Source organism: Phoca vitulina, unplaced genomic scaffold, assembly GCF_004348235.1.
Source record: "Phoca vitulina isolate PV1807 unplaced genomic scaffold, GSC_HSeal_1.0 scaffold3, whole genome shotgun sequence".
NCBI lineage: Eukaryota > Metazoa > Chordata > Mammalia > Carnivora > Phocidae > Phoca > Phoca vitulina.
This window is the reverse complement of record NW_022589706.1, coordinates 7,072,748-7,093,168: the sequence shown is the minus strand read 5'-3', so window position 1 is coordinate 7,093,168 and position 20,421 is coordinate 7,072,748. Positions and strand designations below refer to the sequence as shown.

The 20,421-nt window shown below is 44.2% G+C and overlaps 1 protein-coding gene across 2 annotated transcripts in view; it reads right to left on the bottom strand.

The window, feature by feature from the left end:
• The window catches only part of BST1 (bone marrow stromal cell antigen 1), a 39,454-nt gene that overhangs the window by 2,771 nt on the left and 16,262 nt on the right, over positions 1-20,421 (bottom strand). For both annotated transcript variants that reach the window (XM_032400026.1, XM_032400020.1), the window contains exons 2-8: positions 19,091-19,217; positions 17,484-17,619; positions 14,440-14,522; positions 11,466-11,542; positions 10,577-10,669; positions 7,471-7,557; positions 3,945-4,004 (exon numbers count right to left, since the gene is read on the bottom strand). In XM_032400026.1, the coding sequence (XP_032255917.1) occupies positions 3,945-4,004; positions 7,471-7,557; positions 10,577-10,669; positions 11,466-11,542; positions 14,440-14,522; positions 17,484-17,619; positions 19,091-19,217 (663 nt within the window). The remainder of the gene's footprint in view (positions 1-3,944; positions 4,005-7,470; positions 7,558-10,576; positions 10,670-11,465; positions 11,543-14,439; positions 14,523-17,483; positions 17,620-19,090; positions 19,218-20,421) is intronic.

Below are 20,421 nucleotides of genomic sequence, written 5' to 3'. Positions count from 1 at the left end.
CCGAGCTGAAATCAAGAGTTGGACACTAACAAACTGAGCCGTCCAGGCATACCTATGTTTATTCTTTTAGAAAAATAAAATATTACAGAACAAAATAGTTATACTGGAGGGTCTCCATCCTTTTCCAGTTCTCACTCCCTTTCCTAAAAGTAACCACTTAGAGCAATTTGGAGTTCATGTCCTTAGACCTATTTCATCATTGATGTCCATTATCATGCACAAATAGAAACATACAGTTTTGTTTTCCTTTGCTTTTCATGACTGGGTTCATGTTCTAGGCCTTTACTTGTCACATTTTAACATAAACTTTTCCTGTTTATGTGAGGTTGTGCTTGAGGGCAGCTTTCACGCAAAGAAAAAAACACTATTTGCAATTACTTTGGCTTAAGAAATTAATTCTAGCTATTAAACTTACAAATTCAAAAACTTTATTTCCCCATACATTTGTCTATTTAATTTAGGAATCATGTTTTTCTATTTAAAAACCTAGGGGGTTGCCCGGCTGGCTCAGTTGGTAGAGCATGGCTAAAAATTTAGTAAAATCTAAGTATTTATGTTATTGAAATATAACTTTCAACAAAAAAATCCCAATCTGATATGTTTGGAATCAAAGAGCTATTCCAACAGCTATTTTTATATGTTAAATTCTGTAAAATGTTGCAAATAAATTAAATACCAAAAACTGTAAGTTGTTCCTAAACTTACCACAGAACTATTAATAACATGAGTTAGATTTATATAAACAGCTGTTTGTTCCATTCTAAACCTTTGCAGATTAAAAGTCCTTTACTCCATTATCCCTAAGCAAGTGGAGCTTGGAATTCCCACTTCTGTGTCCTGGGGTGTGTTGGGGGAAAAAGGGACAACTCATTTTGGACAGAGAATTCAGACCAAGATAAGAGATCTGATGTTTCTCCTTGACCCTGACTGACAAAATGAGTCCTTATTTTAATAACATAAGTACATCTGTTTTCTCATATCTTCGCCAATCCAGTAGATTATCATTGTACTGAATTTTTGGCCAAAACTAGAGCCTATAAGCCTTTAAGTTTGTTTTCTACATATTTTTTCACTTGAATTGTTCATGAGAATTTTTCCATTGCTGTATGATTATTCCTACCACTGTCCCCCACCCCAATTTTATGGAAATATAATCTACATACAATATCTACATTATATTCCATCCAGTAAATGTAATCCTTCGATGTAACCACTCACTTCTCATTAGATATTTAGGTCCAGCTCCCAATGCTTACACTTTGGATTCAGTATTATAAAGAATGCTGTGATGAACATCTTTGAACATATAGGTTGCGCCCACATTCTGAATCGTTTCTTTAGAAGAGGGTACCGGAAGTACCCTAAGGTCTGACTTAGGCCAAAGACTGAATATTTTTATAATTTCTGATACATATTGTCAAATTGTTCTCCCGAGCAATTTATAAACTTACAATAGCACCAAGCATTGAATAACACTTTTAAAATATTTTTTCGCTATTTTTGGCTAAGGTATGTCCAAGATGTTGAGGTGAAAATTGCACCCCATTAAATTTGTATCTCATTATTACTAGAAAGATGAAATCATTCTCCATATTTGCCACTTGGGGATCGTCTCCTGCAAATCATCCATCAATATTCTTAGCTAAGTTGTTTAAAAAAGAGATCAGTAAAATTCCTTCCAGGGCAAAGAAAGTGGAAGAAAACCTGGCAAAGAGTGAAAGAGGGTTTTCTTCTTGGGGCACCTGGGTGGCTCAGTCGTTAAGCGTCTGCCTTCGGCTCAGGTCATGATCCTGGAGTCCTGCGAATGAGCCCCGCGTTGGGCTCCCTGCTCAGTGGGAAGCCTGCTTCTCCCTCTCCCACTCCCTCTGCTTGTGTTCTCTCTCTCGTTCTCTCTCTCGCTGTGTCTCTCTCTGTCAAATAAATAAATAAAATCTTTAAAAAAAAAAAAGAAAGAGGGTTTTCTTCTTGGCATTCAGTGGCATGGGGAAAGAACTGTCATACATAAATCTTTGCAACAATCGCTGGAAGAATGCCCAAAGTAGAGAGCAGATCAGGTACTTTAAATCCCTTATCTGCTGTGCTGTGAGCCACAGTGACGTTTTGAGGCAGTGTGGTTTGGTGGGGAAAGCAAGGACTCGACACACAAACTGGGGTTCTGTTTCTGGCTCTAGCCAGTCCTAAGTGACTTTAAGAGATCACTTAACCCCTTCAGCATCACTGATGGGGATCGAGTTGCCCACCTTCCTGGAAAGAAACAAGATGATGACTCCAGGACTGCCAGGCTGGAAGCCTGACACGCCCGAAGTCCCCGGAAAGTTCTGGCAACAGGTAAGGAGAGGCACCCTCATTCACCTAACACCTCCTGCAGACAGGAGGTAAACTGAGCATGATCTGTATCTGTATAAAGCTGACAGTTGGCTTAAGGAGACAAGGAGTAAAATCATGAAGACCTAAGTTATGCTGTAACACTATGGATATCTACCTCTCCGGGCTTTTTGAAGTCCTCAGCTCACTGGATTGCCTACCTATTAAATCCTCTCAACAACCTTATTCCACCCTTTCTCCACCTAAGTGAGCCATTGGTTTCCATTTCTTGCAATCAAAATCTGGAATATATAAATATATACACCAGACACGTCTCCAACTCTTGTAGGACATTTGTCATTCCTTTCGACTGCCTGACCAAATTGAGACATTCTTTGTCTCAAATCCAAATGCCTCCTCAGAGTAGAAACCAATCATTTGTTCATTCACTCATTCATTTATTCATTCCTTCATTCCTAAGCACCTACCCGGTTGCAGGCTACATGCTAATCTGGGACACATCCATCACTGAACAAAACAGGTAAAAGTTCCTGTCTTTCTGGGGCTTACGTTCTAACATGTGGAGACAGGCAGTAAAGAATAAACTTATTGAGCAGAGAAGCTGGAGGATGAGAAACACTGTAAAAAGTTAAAATAGAACATCATGAGGGGTTTCACAGAGCCATCTACGGTGCAGGCTGTAATTTCAAATACTGAGATCACCATAACTTCACGGAGGCGAGATAGGAGCTAATGCAGTAGGTGAGAAAGTTAGCCGCACAAAGAGCTAGGGGAAGGACTTCCAGGCAGAATGAACAGTGCAGGCAAAGGTGCAGGGGCAAGAACACGCCTGGCATGTTCCAGGAGGCCACTGTGGCTGAGGCGCAGAAAGAGGAAAGGAGCAGGAAAGAAGACGGAGAGAAATGGGCCGGGGCAGGCTGTTTGGCTCTGACTCCGAGAGGGATGTGGGAGCGACTGCAGAGTTGTGAGCAGACGAGTCACATGACTCAATGGTTGAAGAACTACACTCTACGTGCATGTTTGGAAGTTTCCCTAATAAACAGTTAAAATAAAAGGCTGACTCTAGCATCTGGGTTGCAAAGAAGCCATGAGGGATGAGACAAAGTGGAAGCAAGGAGACTCATTAGGGTCTACTCAGTAATCCAGGGGGGCGATGACCAGGCTGGTTCCAGTAGGTGACTGCATATTCCTTCCTTCTCTCTGTGTCTGTCTCTCTCTCTCTAATGGACTAGTTATAAAAATGAACAAAATATTCTACGTAATACACACAGCACAGCGTCTGGCTTGCAGCCCTGATTAATGTTCTGCCCCTTGTAGATGGAAGAATGGATCCTATGGACGTTAGGGAGCACCCACCATGTGCCCCCCCAACTGCAGCATGACAGGCTCTGCTCTGCCAGCTCGGCAGGAGGTCAGCCCACTTGGGCATATGTTCTCCAAACCTGCAGCGACCTAGCAGCTCAGAGAGACTGAGAAGCGCAGAAGCACAAACCTTACTCAGCAGCCAGATTATTTTAGGGCGTGGGTGTTAAATCATACTGCAGTTCATCGGCGTTCTGTCAGTGGTAAGGCCTGGGTATCTTGGGGAAGCAAGGAGGTTGAGTCAGACATCTACTTACGAATTCAAAGCACAGTCAGGATGGGGGCTGTGGTCCACGCACTTTAAGAGCTTCACTGGTCTACGGAATGAAAAGAAAGAATATTTAAGGGATTATTTAAATGACTCTCACTCATCAAACATTTTATGATGTGTCTACAAAGTACTGGGGATACAAAGTCTCTGACCTTGAAGAACACACAAACTTTTTTTTTTTAAGATTTTACTTATCTATTTGAGAGAGAGAGAGAGCACAAGCAGGGGGAGCGGCAGGCAGAGGGAGAAGCAGGCTTCCCACTGAGCAGGGAGCCCGATGCGGGGCTCGATCCCAGGACCCTGGGATCATGACCCAAGCCGAAGGCAGACGCTTAACCAACTGAGCCACCCAGGTGCTCCCACACAAACTATTTCTTTTAAGAAATATTAGCTAGCATTTATTGAGCACTTACTATGTACCAGGAAATCTGATTATGTTTATACAGACCACGTCACTGAATCCCCTCAACAACCAAATGGAGCGGGTATTACCATCTCCAACTTAGAGCTGAGAAAGCTAAGCAGAGTCACTTGCCCAAGTACACACAGTAGCCATTGTGGAGCTGAACTTGAACCCTGCAGGCTCACGCCAGAGCCCAAGCATGGAACCACTTCTGTAAGGATGTAACAGGCTTGCTTGGAAAATCCTCCTGATGAGGTCTTTGGCCAGAAAGTTGGACTTGAAGCACACGGGTGATGGCTAGTGCCCAGGCTTCAGCAAAGAAGCTACCCAGTAGAGGGAGAAGATGAGGAGTCCCAGGGGGGCAGGGAAAGCAGAAGAGATAGAGGAGCCAGGTAGCTGCGGCACACTGGGCACTAAGGAGGAGGCAGACCAACAGCGGCTTTCTCCTGGCCAGGTGCTGGAAGGGACTCTGGAAAAACAGGAAATGCGTTGTTCGCTTTACTGCTCCCCAGGACTTGACTACTCTCCGGTAAAGTCTATACTACGCAGGTATTTGTTATGAGAATAGCTTGTTGTTGCTGTTTTCTGCCCCCAGCCCCCAAAGTCATTGAGTTTCATGGAGTCTGGCTCAATACAGAGATCACAGAAATCAACCAGGAGGCAAGAGAGGCTCTGAAAAGAGAAGAGCTGGCCAAAATGTGCAAGAATCTTGGGGTGAACTGACGGCCACAGGACAGAGGACCATGTCACTTGAATTGTGTGGGGCAAGAGGTTGTTAGGGGAGGAGGTTGGTGTGTTAACCTTGGTCACTCTCCCACGGTAGACCTTTCGTTATCTCCTCTGCACTCCCAGGAGCAATACAAAATCCCAGCTGAACACCGGAGCCCAATGGGCAGTAAAGAAGAGGGAGAAGGGGAGCTGAGCCAGGCTTGCAAGGGAAGAGCCCCGAAGGGCAGTGCAGGTGGGGACAACTAGAGCAAGTGAAAGCAGGCGGTGTCCCCTAGGACAGCCGTGAGCGGGGAAGGACACCTTGGGCTCTGGCTTGGGTCACCACACGCGGCCTGATGACTTACAAAGACAGCCTCCTCAAGGGAGTTCCTGGGCCAAAGTGGTCCTAAATGTGGAATTTTTAGGCACAATTTTCTCCATCATTGAGCTGCTTTAGCAAAGACCTGCCTTTTAAGGCAAATTTATGAAAATCTGGTGCTTTCTTGTTGTGATGAGCACCGGGTGTTGTACTGAAATGTGGAATCACTATATTGTTCACCTCAAACTAATATTGCACTGTATGTTAACTAACTGGAATTTGAATAGTCTTAAAAAAATAAAATACAACCTGGTGCTTTAAGAAAGGAAGGGTCCTAGAGTAGAAAGAAAAGAGCATCCTTCAAAGCCATACAATGCTGGGTTCAAAACTCAGCTCTGTCCCTGAGTGGTGACCTTGGAAAACTTATTTAATCTCTCTGACCCTTAATTTACCCATCTGCGGAAAAGGGATATTTATATAAAGCTTAACAACAGACACAAGGGATCTAAGACAAGTCTAGAGAGAGGTTACTATTGTGGGCAGGCAGGAAGGCTGAAAGGGAGGATGAGGGGAGACTCTGAGCTGCTGGTTATGTTGTTGTGTGTTGAACTTGGGAAAATTCATCCAACTGTGTACTTATGGTTGGTGCATTTTCCTGTACATAGTCTATAGTTTCCAAAAACAGTATTTGCTTTTTTTTTTTTTTTAAGATTTTTATTTATTTGACAGAGACACAGCGAGAGAGAGAACACAAGCAGGGGGAGTGGGAGAGGGAGAAGCAGGCTTCCTGCGGAGCAGGGAGCCCGATGCGGGGCTCGATCCCAGGATCCTAAGATCATGACCTGAGCCGAAGGCAGACGCCTAACCAACTGAGCCACCCAGGCGCCTGCTTTGTTTTGCTTTTAATAGAGGGTGGTAACACCTCACTTTTGAGCTTCCTGAGAGCATTAACAGTAACAGAGGGGTACACTGGTACAGCATCAAACTGTGGAAAACAGCTTCGAGGGGCTCTTTGTCTGGCAAAACGGGGGAGCAACCCATATTTCCAGTGGGCTTTGCTCAGCTGGGAGGATTATCCAGCCCACAGAGCTCATGAGAAAGCATAGTGCGGCAGAGCCAGCTGGGTGGTCGTGGGGGCTGGACAAGACTGCAGATGGAATTTCCACTCTGCTGTACCCACGAATTTTCAAGAAAGCGACCCAGTCCTTGCAATGTTGCACCTCCACCCTGAGGAACCAAGCAGGGCTGCAGACTTAGGCATTGAGGCGGAGAAAAGCAGGAAGTAGCAAGGTAAGGAGTTCCCAGTGCAGGGGAGGGTTTTCAATGGTACTTAAGGATTCAGCCTAACTTATCTAAATTTCCAAGAATCAGGGGCACCGGGGTGGCTTAGGGTGTGACTCTTGGTTTCAGCTCAGGTGGTGATCTCAGGGTCATGAGATGGAGCCCAGCGTGGGGCTCCTCACTCAGCATGGAGTCCGCTTGAGATTCTCCCTCTCTGTCTCCTTCTGCCCCTCACCCCACTCACACGCATGCGCTCTCTCTCTCTCTCCAAAATAAATAAAATCTTAAATTTCCAAGAATCAGGAAGGCCTGCAGGCAACACCTGATTATAAGTACATAAAGTACTTAGCCCATAATGTGCTCAATCAATGGTAGCTGTTACTATTTTCCTATTGGTCTACTGTTAAGATGCATTTCTCTAAGAATCTCAAACAAACCCACCCAAGCATCTATCTTGGGCAAGGATCCGTGGCATCCAAAGATACAGGGACCACAGTGCCTGTTCCCAGGTTACTCACCTGCCAGAAGCAAGGGAGGAGAAACAGGACATGCACAAATGAAAAAGGGTTTCTATTTGTCCTTGTAGCATCTTTTAAAGAGGACTCTGGACAAAAGTGGGTGGGACCCAGGCAGAGCCCTGGCCAGAAGGGACTCCCAGCCCTCACACCCAGTGACAGCCCAGAAGGCACAGTCCTGTGGCCCTTAGAGCTGATCCCAGCAGAACACATTCAACAGCCCCCTGCTCTCCAAAATCACTGCTCCACCTTTGAAATTGCCCACTGATTATGATATACCACCTACAGGTGATCGTTAATACAGCTGTACTGAAAACCCATTTTCTTCAGTCTCTCTTCCAGGATTTTCACAGTGCCTTCTCCACAGGATTCCCTAAAATATAAAAACATATAAGTAAAGTTAAAGGAGGAGGAAAAAAGGAAGCTGTTTCGGGGTGAATTAAAATTTCCTATGATCACGTGCTTCCCGGGTTATTCTCCTTTCTGAGGGAATACGCGACAGTAACCCCAAAGCTGCCGCTTGCGGGGAACCCGCGGTACCCCAGGAGACCGTGCGCTGAGCTCCAAAGTTTGCGGGTCCCGCGCACTGGGACGGCCTGGGCTGGCGCATGCGCAGTGCGCCCCACCCAGCAACGCACCTCAGTGACGCGCCCCAGGCCAGCACAGTGCTGCCAACGTGCTCACCATACAGTGTGTGTTAGGTTAGGCTTTAAATGAAAACAAGAACATACAAGTCAAAAATTAGCAAAAAATGCAAATAAACACAAGGAAAAAGAAATCACCCCAATCGCTTATCACTAGGGCCAAGTGCTGCTAACATTTTGGTGTATATCCTTCTAAACGTTTGAAATACATTCCTTCCCACGAGACTTTTAAACTATAATAGGCTTCTGCTGTCCGATGCATTTTGTATTCTGCTTTGGCACAAGTATACTTCTATATACTTCTCTGCTGTTATTTTTAAATTCCTGCATGGTCTCCCTTACATAATCAGAACATGATTCATAAAACCCGTCCCCTCTTGTTGATGATCAAGTTTGATTCCTATATCAAAATATAGGATATAGGAAATATATCCTATATATTTAGTCACACTAAAACTAACCTTGTTGGAGCTTCATTTTCAAACACATCCTTTAATTCTTTATTTCCTTAGCATTAATTCCTGGAAGTAGGTTTTCTGGCACTAAGGTTTTGAATGCAATTTAAGGCTCCTTGATGCGTCAAAGCACAAAAATTCAACTGAGTAAATCTGAAAATCTAATTGGCTTTATTCAACGATTCAGGAATAGAGCGGCATCCCTCCTAGTAAACAGGCAAGTGCTCTGAGAAGTACTTGGAAATGGAAGGCTTTGTATCATTAGGAGGGTGTGACAAGGAAGTTATTAGCAAAAGAAAAGAAAGGATTATTTCAGGCCAGGTCACCTTCTCTTTGGGGGGAAGGGAGAGGCAAGGATTTAGTGTGCCGATGACCTCACTGTGGCTGATCAGGAAATTTCAGATTGACTGTTGAAAGGTCACATTTCCGGGAGAGGTTGAAACTTGGTTTGCTACTGCGGGGAGAACTGACTCCATTTGGGACCCACTGTTACTTTTTTGTTGTTATGGAAGTAGAGTGGATACACAAGGTTACATTATTACTTGGGCCTGTTGTTTCTTTTCCAACAAGAGGCAGTGCCAATTGCACCCTCTGCTGCCCACCCCATCACCATGTGAGTGTTCATTTCCCCACACTCTCCCCCCTGGGAGTCCTGCCCTCCTGTGGCCATAATTCAGCAGGGGCAAACAGCACGGATATCATACCAGCAGCTATGGCAAGTAGGCGTGGCATTCATGTCACCGGCAGCCCTGCCTCAGTTTACCCGGAATGAAAAGAGAAACAGCCTCCCCACTGTAACACTAATAGAGAGGGAGTATACAGAGTGGAAATGAGTGACTGGAGGAAGTTTTCACAAAAGAAGTGGAATTCTAGGCATTACAGGAATGATGAGGGCAAGGGGTTAAGTGACATCATGTTTTAGAACCTAGCCAAAATCTGGGATGAAGTCCTTCTCCAGGACAAGCTCACTACTGAGAATTTTCAGAAAGCAATGATGTGGGGGTTTCAGGACATCTGGATATATAGAGGTCAATGGATTATTTTACTATTTGTTTTTTATAATGGCAGCTAAAACAATGCTAACCACAATCAGGTATCAGCCATATTGTTTTTAGCTCTTTGTCTATAAGTTGTTCTTTTTTCCCCCTAAAATCTGAGCAGTTCAGGACCCTCACTTCCTTAGCTCATGACCCGTAACTCCACTCTGGCACAAACATACAACCCTGTGCTCTGGGCCCTTTTATCAACTCGGCTGTAGCAGAAATGTTGGTCCAAGATAACGTTGAATTGCAATTTCCTTATCTCACTAAAGATAGGTTCAAAGGGAAAGCTGTCTCTGATAGAAACGTTAAAACAACAAGCAAGCATAATTTCTAGACAAAGAGCAAATTCCCACAGAAATAAGAAAAATAATATACACTGTTTTTTATGCAACATAAGTAAAATTTGTCTTCCGGGAAGAGAAATGCAGATCCTGGTATTACTATGTAGTAAGTCATTTGCAAATTTAATCTCTTGTTTAAGAGACAGGAAAAAATAATCCCTCATTATACGGTGAGTCTGAGGGCTCTAGGGGCCGGAAATGGGGACGTTGCCAAGATTCTCCCAGAACATACTCATTGGGGCTGGCAATACTTTTCATCAGTGCTCTGAAGAGCAAGGCCCCAGCAGGCCTCTAAAGCCTGATGTGGCTGTACTTGAGCCAGGCTGGGCCTCCTTGGCTTGTCTCTGAAGCATCTGGGTTTTCGTTTCTTATCTTCCATCTTCAACAGCAATGCTCCACACTGATGAGAAGAATAAGGTCAGCCTTGCGTTTACACAAACTCAAGTGGTTTTCCAGAAAATATGGATCTTAACAGTTTCCTTGGCCAGTTATCTGAGACCCAGTTGTGGAAATGGTTGTTCTCTGAGAATAAAGTCTTCATTACATAGTCCTTGGGTCAATTCTGAGAACTCCTGGTGGGGGCTTTCAAACAACTGGGGGAAAAACTGGCTTTGACCCACACAAATGCACAAGGAACTCTCCTATCCAGTGCTGCCCAGGTAGCTCAGAAAGGAACACCATTTTCCTTGGCTGAGAATAGTACTGAATAAAGGAGGTCCTCTCTCTGGGCTCAGGACTGTTTAGTGGCAATACCTAAAAGTCAAGACTTTGTCTTTCTTTACCCATGACATTAGAAACAGAGAACACTGTTGTTTCCCCAAAAATGAAAATGTAAAACAGGCTTGATTATAGCATATTCAAGAGAAGTGTGTTTGCACAATTACCATCATCAGTAACACCTTGGCTTACACTTTTGGTCTTCCGATGTCATGCATAACCCAGACCTCAATTCGTGTGATTTTATCCTTCTGGAAATAGGGAATTTCAAAATCTGCAAAAAAACTGAGAAGGAGGAAATACATTTTTTTAAAAAGATTTTTATTTATTTATTCACTGAGAACGTGAGAGAGAGTGCAAGCATGCAAGCAGGGGGAGGGGCAAAGGAAGAGGGAGAGAGAGAATCTCAAGCAGACTCCACGCTGAGTGGGGAGCCAGATGCTGGACTTGATCTCACGACCCTGAGATCATGACCTGAGCTGAAATCAAGAGTTGGACGCTTGGGGCGCCTGGGTGGCTCATTCGTTAAGAGTCTGCCTTCGGCTCAGGTCATGGTCCCAGGGTCCTGGGATCGAGTCCCACGTCAGGCTCCCTGCTCAGCGGGAAGCCTGCTTCTCCCTCTCCCACTCCCCTTGCTTGTGTTCCCTCTCTCGCTGTGTCTCTCTCTGTCAAATAAATAAATAAAATCTTAAAAAAAAAAAAGAGTTGGACGCTTAACTGACTGAGCCACCCAGGTGCCCCAACATTTCTTAAAGTCCTAAAGCAATAGGATACTTTTCCCATTTCACTGTTAGTTGATTTACACATTACTTTTGTTGGAAAGCTTTCAGGGTGTTCTGTGGGGGTATTTTTGGCTTTTATTTTTAGGTTATTTATTTCATTCGTGCATTCATCAGCTATTAATGGCAGAGATGTATAGACATGGCTCTGACCTCCAGTCATTCAGTTGTCTTTGCTTTACCTGAACTTACAAAAGGAAGCCTTATGCTGGTGATTAAGACAGTTTTCTTAAGCTTCCATTTGAAAAAACTAAATAAACAACTTGGCGTTGTTGTTGTATTTGTTGATGCTGTGTTCTTACCCTTTAACAGGATAGGCTCCTGATGGTATTGAACCATTCAGCATGACATAGATCACCCCAGAACTGTCCTTTGAATACTGTAAGAAGAAACAAGTATTTTGATTAACACATGTCATTTTTCAGCTATGAAATGAGCAGTTTTTTTTAATTGACATTCCTCAATGTGAGCAAGGATGTACTAAATTTGATATTTCATACAGCTGGTAGGGATGCAAATGGCATCTCTTGGAAAGCAAATTGCTTTGAAATGTCAAAAACTCATAGACTCTGTGATTCCATGGCTGGGAATCTACTCGGAAAACCATGTGAAATGATCAGTTTCCAGCATTGTATCAGCTGGAATACACTAAAGTATGCTGCCAAACAACCTCAAAATCACAGTGGCTTTAAACAACAAAGATTTATTTCATGCTCACTCTACATCTTTATCACAAGTCCACTGGGGTTTTGTCCCCTATGTCCTCGCTCTGGGACATAAGCTGATGAAGAGTCCATATCTGCAAAGTCATTGATTGTCAGGGAAGGGAGAAGGGGACAGTGGTAAATCACAGACCAGTTCTGAGACATTTCCACCCAGAAATCATACACACTCCCTCTCACATCTCATTGGCAAGTCACAAGAAGTCACAAGCAAGTAACGTCAACAAGGCAGGGGAATGCAAACCATGTATGCAGAAGATGACCCAGACATTTTATAAACAGCTCTAAGGACCATCACAAGCATTGTGCACAAAGGTGTGTACTGCAGTATTGTTCGTAAGCCATCTAAAATAGTCAACAACAAAGGAATGGCAAGTAACTGATAGTACTTAAGTGTCTGAAATATTAGCCTGCCGTTAATAAAACTGTGCAAAAGATTTGCAAACACAGAGGAAGTATGTGTATGTAAAGCAAAGTGCAATATTAGGAAGATAAAGCAGGAGCTCTACTATGCTAAAAATAATTGGACAAAAGTCTGGGAATATTAGTCACCCCCCAAAATTCCCAAGGAAGAGATAGGTCCAGCGAAGTTCCCAAATCTCCACTTCAGAATACTACCAGAACATACAATTTCCCTGATAAAAGGTTGATACTGGAGTGAGGTGGGGGGCTGGGAAGGCAGGTGGCACCGAGAGAGCCATGACTGGACTTAGTGATGCCCAATACCAGCGGCAGCAAAGCAACAATACACTTGAGACGTGCGTGTCATGCACGTCTCCGGGTTCCAAATAGTCAGTGCTAATGGTCATGGTCAAATACACAAATGCCAAGGTCTGATGACCATAATGCTGAAGGGGTTGCCTTCAGGCAGCAGGTATATACATGATTAATTTTCTTATTTGTATTTTCTATTATTTGTCACTTTTTTATCCTGAGCAGCTATCACATTGGTAAGAAAAAAAAAATGAAATAAAAAATGCATGCAGATACAATGAGGCTATATGATGTAGTGGTTGAAAAATTTGTTCTCTGGCTCCTCCACTTATTAGCTCTGGAATAAGGCTGCTTAATAAGTTGAATAGAAAGAAAATACATAAATAAAAAAAATAAGGCTGCTTAAGTTTCTTGATCTCTTTATGCCTCATTTTTCCTATCTGTAAAACAGGGGTCATAAGGGTCCCTGACCTCATAGGATTGTTGTAAAGATTAAATCATTTAAAATAATAATTACTGGGACACCTGGGTGGCTCAGTTGGTTAAGCATCCAACTCTTGGTTTCAGCTCAGGTCATGATCTCAGGGTCGTGGGATCGAGCCCCATGCCAGGCTCCCGTTGCTCAGTACAGAGTCTGCTTGAGATTCTCTCCCTCTGCCCCTGCCCCCACTTGCATGCATGCTCTCTCTCTAAAATAAATACATTTTAAAAATCTTTTAAAAATAAATAAAAATAAAATAAAACAAAATAATAATTATCAACATGTACTGAATACTTCTCTGCTACAGTTCCGACCCTCTCCTCATCACATACTCAACTACCTCTCCTTGTGCATAGACTATCCAGCACATTCTGAGGGCTCATAAAATGTGGGCATGATTCTTAGCTCCTTGATGAGAGTGTTGCTATTGCCTCTGAGTTGCAGCTATGATCCCACATTCAGGTGATGATGCCCCCGTAGCCTCCATTAGGGGCTCTGGCAGCCTGGCGCTCACTGAGTGGAGTCTCCACTGGAAATGGAGCCAACGGGTAGTGAGCGTAAATGCGGTGCTCCCACGGGATCAGCAGGAGAGCTCAGCAATAAACAGTGCCTTTTGCCTGGAGCCGGCCCTCTGTCCTGCTCCAAATCGCAGTGTGAAGGAGGATTTAACCAAAGTAATCTCACTCTGATCAACAAGGGGCCCAGTGGACACCCAGGGATCCAGGATGGGACAAAAAGGGATATGGACAGCGCTGAGAGGGAGCTGCTGGTGGTGGGTGGCAGGACCCTGAAGTCCACTGGCCTCCGAGTCAATACAGCTAACATTTAATAGACTGTCATCATGTCTGGTGGCAGTATTCTCTGAGGAATAGACCTTCGGTAAGGGGCCATTTCTGTGTCTCCAGTTTATCTTCCCCTCACCTGTCACCTACCACCTCCTATCACCTCCTCTATGATGAATAGCAGGCTTGGGGACATTTCTGACCCCGACAGCTGGATCTCAGGTGTCCCAAGGTCTCACATAAAACAGGGGCCGCCCCATTTTACATAGCAATCAAAATCACATTGATTCGAAATACTAAGAGCAGCCACAACACTATAGTAATAGCGACTATTTAATATCCTCATCTATACCAACATTCACTGAATGTGTTTGCTTGCTGTGCTAAGTATTTAGGCTCCTTAAGTCCTCACATCTTTATGGAGCACACAGAGTGAATCAGAATGTGGCGAACGTGGACACAAAGAGAGGCTCAGAGACATTAAGTCATGACCCGATGGCCCCGTCTCTGAACCCCTCTGTCTTATGTTCATGGGTCCCACATGTGCTAGCCTCCCAGCCGGCCTTCCCAAGCTCACCTGCATAGACGCCCTTTTCCAGAAAGAATCCACAGCGTTGTTTTCACAATCTTCTGATGTAGGGCAGGACTGGTAATCGAGTCCTAAGGGGAAAATAGACAGACATTGTTTCATTTCAAACATTATATCAGAGAAGAATTGATTTAAAACATTTGCTGACTCCACAAAATCTATTTAGACTGTGTTTACAAGTTTGATGTTCACAGTTCTGCCTACCCGACCCACAAAGAACCCAATCTGTGATAGGAAGACAGGTGTCATTCTGCTTTGCACAGATGTGAGAAAGGCAGAGACCCAAGCAGTTGGCTGCCGACCACCAAGCATCAGCATGTTAGCTCGGCTTTTTCTTTACTGAGGGTCCAGTGAAGTGATTTAAAAAAAAAAAAAAAAGTCTTCGCTCTGTTGAGTGAAGTGCCTTCTCCAGTTAGACCCGGTCTTAGAAGTAAATACAACAAAACACCAAGACAGTGATAGTCTTTAACCAGAAAACAGAAATTTTATGACATTTAAAATATATAAAGTGTTAAAAGGTATTACATTTTTTTTTTTTTTTAAAGATTTTATTTATTTATTTGACAGAGAGAGAGGCAGCGAGAGAGGGAACACAAGCAGGGGGAGTGGGAAAGGGAGAAGCAGGCTTCCCGCCGAGCAGGGAGCCCGATGCGGGGCTCGATCCCGGGACCCCAGAATCATGACCTGAGCCGAAGGCAGTTGCTTAACCAACTGAGCCACCCAGGCGCCCTAAAAGGTATTACATTTTAAAAATTCTAATGACAGGGGTGCCTGGGTGGCTCAGTCAGTTAAGCGTCTGCCTTTGGCTCAGGTCATGATCTCAAGGTCCTAGGATCAAGCCCTACATCAGGCTCGCTGCTCAGTGGGGAGCCTGCTTCTCCCTCTCCCTCTGCTGCTCCCCCTGCTTGTGGTCTCTCTCAAATAAATAAAATCTTTAATAAATAAATAAATATAAAATTAAAATTCTAATGACAGAATTCAGCAGGCATATAATGGGATTGCTCCCCCATTTACTCTATAAAAAAGGAGAAAGTACTCATTGACAAGTCCTTCCAGAGAGAACCAAACAGGGCAAAATGTGTACTTCTGAAGGGAAATATGGGGAGTTTCCATGCCCCCTCAGGGCCCATCACTCTCCCACCTTCCCAGTGTTCACCCACTCAGAGGCCCTCTGAACCCCACCCTGTAGGGGTTTTACGAGATTTCATTAGGCAGACATGATTGATTAAATCATGGCCTTGGTGATTAACTCAATCTCCAGCCCCTCTTTCCTTCCTGGAGGACAGGGATGGGGCCAAAAGCTCACAGGCTCCAATACGGTTTTCCTTGGTCTTTCTGGTGACCAGCCCCCATGTGAAGCTATCTAGGAACCCCCAGCCACTAGTCATGTCATTATCACACAAAAGACATTCTTATTACTCTTCATATTCCCAGGGTCTTAGGAGCTGTGTGCCAGGACCTGGGGACAACAACCGAATATTTGTGATTTTACCATACTCTCCCTTCCTTCACATTCTTTTTCTCACACTCCACACGTCCCTGCTGCAGGATAATCAAACAGACTTCCCAGTCACTGTCTATTGGATGAACGGCCACGTCCACTGACCCGGACCCTGAAATTTTCCCATTTCCCTCCCAGTGAAAGCCCTGTGCCGTCTGGCCCTCCTTTATTCCTCTAGCCTCATCGCCTACTACTTTGCTCTTTACTTGCTGCAGTCCTTGCTGTTCCTTAAATATTCCAGACATACTTCCACCTCAGGGCCTTTGCACTGGCTGTTCCCTCTCTCAGGAAATTCTCTTCCTCAACTCCGTCAGATCTTTGCTCAAATAGCTGCTCAGCAAGGCTTTCTCTGGACACTAATGTAAACCTGCAACACCGTCCTCCCTCTTCCTTCCCCTTCCGGCACTTCCTACCCTCTTTCCTGTTTTGTTTCTCTCTGTAGCCCATGTAATCTTAGGGCAGACTGTTTGACTCGCCTGTGTTTTGTCTTATCTCCCCATCTATAATGTAAGGATGGGGTATTATTTTCCTGTTCTATTCTCTGCTGTGTTCCCACTGCCTAGAGGCACAGAGTAGGCACTCGTGTTTGGATAAATGAATGAATGGAGGAGAATACACAGAAATGACCTTAGGCTAACTTTTAAAGTGATTCCAATACCCAGGCAGGGAGAATCTCCAGTTTTCATGAAGGGAATACCTCCTCCTACCTCCTCTCCTGCTCACCCTTCAAGATTCATTGAGAACCCAGAGCTGCTGGGAAGCTTCCCAGATACCCCGGTCTGGGCTGGTGTCTGCGCTACTGCTGAGGACCTGGGCTTTCCTGCATGAGAGCACAGCACGGGAGGAAATGCCCCTCACAAAGCTGTAAGCCCTCTGAGGATGTCAACTGCGCTAGCTGCAGCTCTCAGAAGGATCTGGATGCATGAGGAGAGTTTTTATTACCACCAGGCCAGCCCTGGTGACTTTCACTGTGATTTTAATCGCAAAATATCTTCTGGTACTTGGAGTGGCATTTAAGAGCAAAGGCTTCAGAATTCATCAGAAGAGGATTAACTCCTGGCTCAACTCCGTCAAGTGATTTAACCTCCCTAAACTTCAGTTTCCCCTTCTGGAACAGGAGAATCGTGAGGCCGGGTTGGGCCGGGCTGGGAGCACGTGCTCTGGGGTCAGACAGTCTGACTCTGCCGATTCCTAGCTGTTCACTCCTCAGGAAGTTTCTTAACCTTGCCGTGCCTCAGTTTCCTTATTTATCACAACAGAGATTAGGAGAGGACCTATCCCTTGGGGCTGCTGCAGAGATTAAATTAGTTAATATGTATCAGTATATGCTTAAAGAGTACCCAGCAAAAGATAAGTGCTTTCTCTCTATTATTGTCATCATTAATTATTATTACTACCACCTACCTCAGAGTATTTGGGGGGAATCAAATGAGACAAATGCGTAGGAAAGCATTTAGCACAAATGGCAAATGCACAGTATCGACTTAACTAGGAGCTCTTACTTTCCCTGTGATTTGTCCGGGAGTCTTACCGGAGGCATTTTCCTGTCGACACCAGCTCAGAAAATCGCCAATCGTCCCGTACAGAACATTGCACAGAGGTATCAAGCGACGGGCATTCTCTGAATAGCTAGTGACAAGGAGGTGGTTGTTTTCCCAGAACAGGGACTAAGGAAAAACAAACACAAAATTAACATGAAAATGAAATCAAAGCAGATTTTTTTTTCAGTCAGGCAGTCCATATTTATTCAACTCTGACTTCTCTGACAACAACTGAACTTTCTTTTTCTTTGTCTTTGTTTACCCATTCAGAGAGTGCCATGATCTCTCCTCCCATCGTTCCAAGGGTCATGCACAGGTTAACAAAGTACTGTCTCAGTAATAAATATATATATTTATCCCTGGATTTAAAAAGAGATCAAAGGGGTTTTTGGGTTCGAATCCTCACTCTGTCATACACTAGATGTGTGATCTTGAGCAAGGCATGTCATAGCCCTGTGCCTCAGTTTCCACATCTGGAAAATGGGGAGCATGAGCCCTTTTTCTTCTTCCACAGCTGTGTTCAGGAGGATACGTCACCACAAAAAGCACTTTGGAGAGTGTAAAATGCCTCAGAAATATGTTACTTTTATACTGTATTTTACAGTTTCCACTATAATGCTACAGTGTTTTCGCACAACAGTAAATATAAATAACAATATCCCTCCCATGATCTCATCAGACCCTCAGTAGTCCAACTGGGCTATGCCTAGACTGGAAGCTTCCTGAGGGTCGGGGCTGTTTTGTTCCCCATTGCAAACATCCTCAAGCCTTAGCACAGGTCCAACATGTGGAAGTAATTATTTACTGAGTTCATCAACTAGCACCAAAATCTATGAAAGAAGAGAACAACATTTAGGGTTCCTCTTTTTACTGGCAGGAGGCAGCAAGTTGCAAAATGCAAAATATCCTTAAAAATCATTATTTTCAATCTATTATATCTCTGAAACTTCCAGCTCCATTTACAAATTTAAAACAACAATGTTAAGATTTTTTCATTTGTAAACATCTATGTTACCTGATTTCACAATGAAAAATCAGGTTAAGAATTAGGTTGTCGAGAAACAAAACAAAGCATCTGACTTTCTTTAAACTCAAGGTATTGTTCTAAGCAAACATTTTATGTAGATTTTCTCATCTGTTTTCATTTTATTAGAACTCAGAACAAAGACATGTAGTTTGCTTAAAGAAACTGGTACTGAATAGACAGAACCTTCAGGTCCCTTAAAAGGAGGGATTGGTCTTCTGGGAAGATACTGAGGTTAAGGGTCTTCTGAGTCACTCAAAAGTTCAGGCCTTTGGGGCCAGTTAGGACACAAATTATTCAGAATTGGCTAGGGGCAAAGGCCCAGGGGAAAGGTGTGGCAAGGTCCTAACATAGTGATTCCCCACACAGACTTGTTGATTTAGGAAAGTTCCTTCTGCCCAGACAGGCAGGAGACCCAGAATTACCACTGAAGACAAAGATGCCTTCCCACCAGAGAACTCAGGTGAGTTTGCTGCTTGATTTTTTGGGGAGACTGAAACAGGTGCCCGCAGGGTCGCAGACACCTGGCCCATGCACCATCTATCTCTATAGAGACAGAGAGGAATGTTTTACCTTGTCTCTGGGAATGGAATGTCTGGAGAGGTTAATAAAAAGGTCGTAGTCGGAGGGAAATACGGAACAGGGATCCTTGTCCAGCACCACTTTAAAGGCTTCCCAGATAGCTGTGCAGTTCTTGTCCCTGTGCAGTGGCACACATTAAAAAAAGAAAAACAAACCACATCATGAGATGTTGTGAATTACTGCCATTTCTTTCTAAGTACTCCAACAGCTTCCCGCACAATTTTGCCATTTATCAACTCTGCAGAACGAGGCACAAAAAAGACAGCAAAGTCTCCTGTCTCGTGCATTAACTCCCATTTAGAAGAGGAGAAGAAAAAACCTAGGTGATGGATTTGGAAATCTGACAGTGGAAATGGCTCTCAGATGGTACGACACACATTTTTCAGAGCTAAGGAACAGAGTCTTGTCCCGGGCTCCCAGAGATGAGTAGAAAAGGCACTTTCCTGGAGGATGAAAATTCCAATAAACCAGGCAGGCTCCCGACTCCAGGGGCCTCTCCACTGAGTCTTAAGGTCCACTTTCCCCGGGGCCACGTGTGGTCAGGCCAGTGGATGAGACCTTGTAAAACCAGGAACGAGAGCCGGGTGTTGAGAAAAGCTGTTTCGCCTCCTGCGAATGTTAGTTAGGGCTAAAGTTATCAGGGACCACAGTGAGAAGTTAAAAGGAATACACTTGCTCTCCAGCGCGTTCATTTGTCAGCTTCACAGGTCCTGTAGAATCGCCCTGTTCCTGGGAAACGCCCAAAGTTACTCAAGAGTGCAGCAGACGTTCTCGGGAAATTACGGAGTTAAGCAATCCCCTTGAATGCCATGCTCAAAAGATTATAAAAGTTTTACTAAGTTCCCGTGGCCAGCTTCTTATTTGTAGGGACCAACTGACCCAAATGTTGCTGGCTGTCAACCTGAAACCCCCGTTTGTGTTAGAGGAATCAGTGCTTTAAGAACTATCTCCCTGTCTCCGTACTTGCTGAAAGTAGTAAAAACCATTTGCTCATGCCAAAAGATTTGGGCTGATCTATTCGAGGACGCATCTCACGCTGTCACCCTTTGCGTTAGGTGACACTAAGGCAGACAGGACGCCCTCCGGTGACAGCCACAACTCTTCAAGTCCATCCTAGCTTTCCAAAAACATTTCCCAAGGCATTTGTAACTGTTTATTTCTTGTGTGGGGCAGTGGGTAATATGGGCGTTCCTTATATTATTCTCTGCTCTTTTTATTTGTCTGAAATGAATCAGAAAGAAAAAAAAAACTGGCACAAGAAAAAAACATTATGAAAACAGAAAAAGTAGGTCCAAAGAAGGAACAAAAATTAGTAAGAAGCA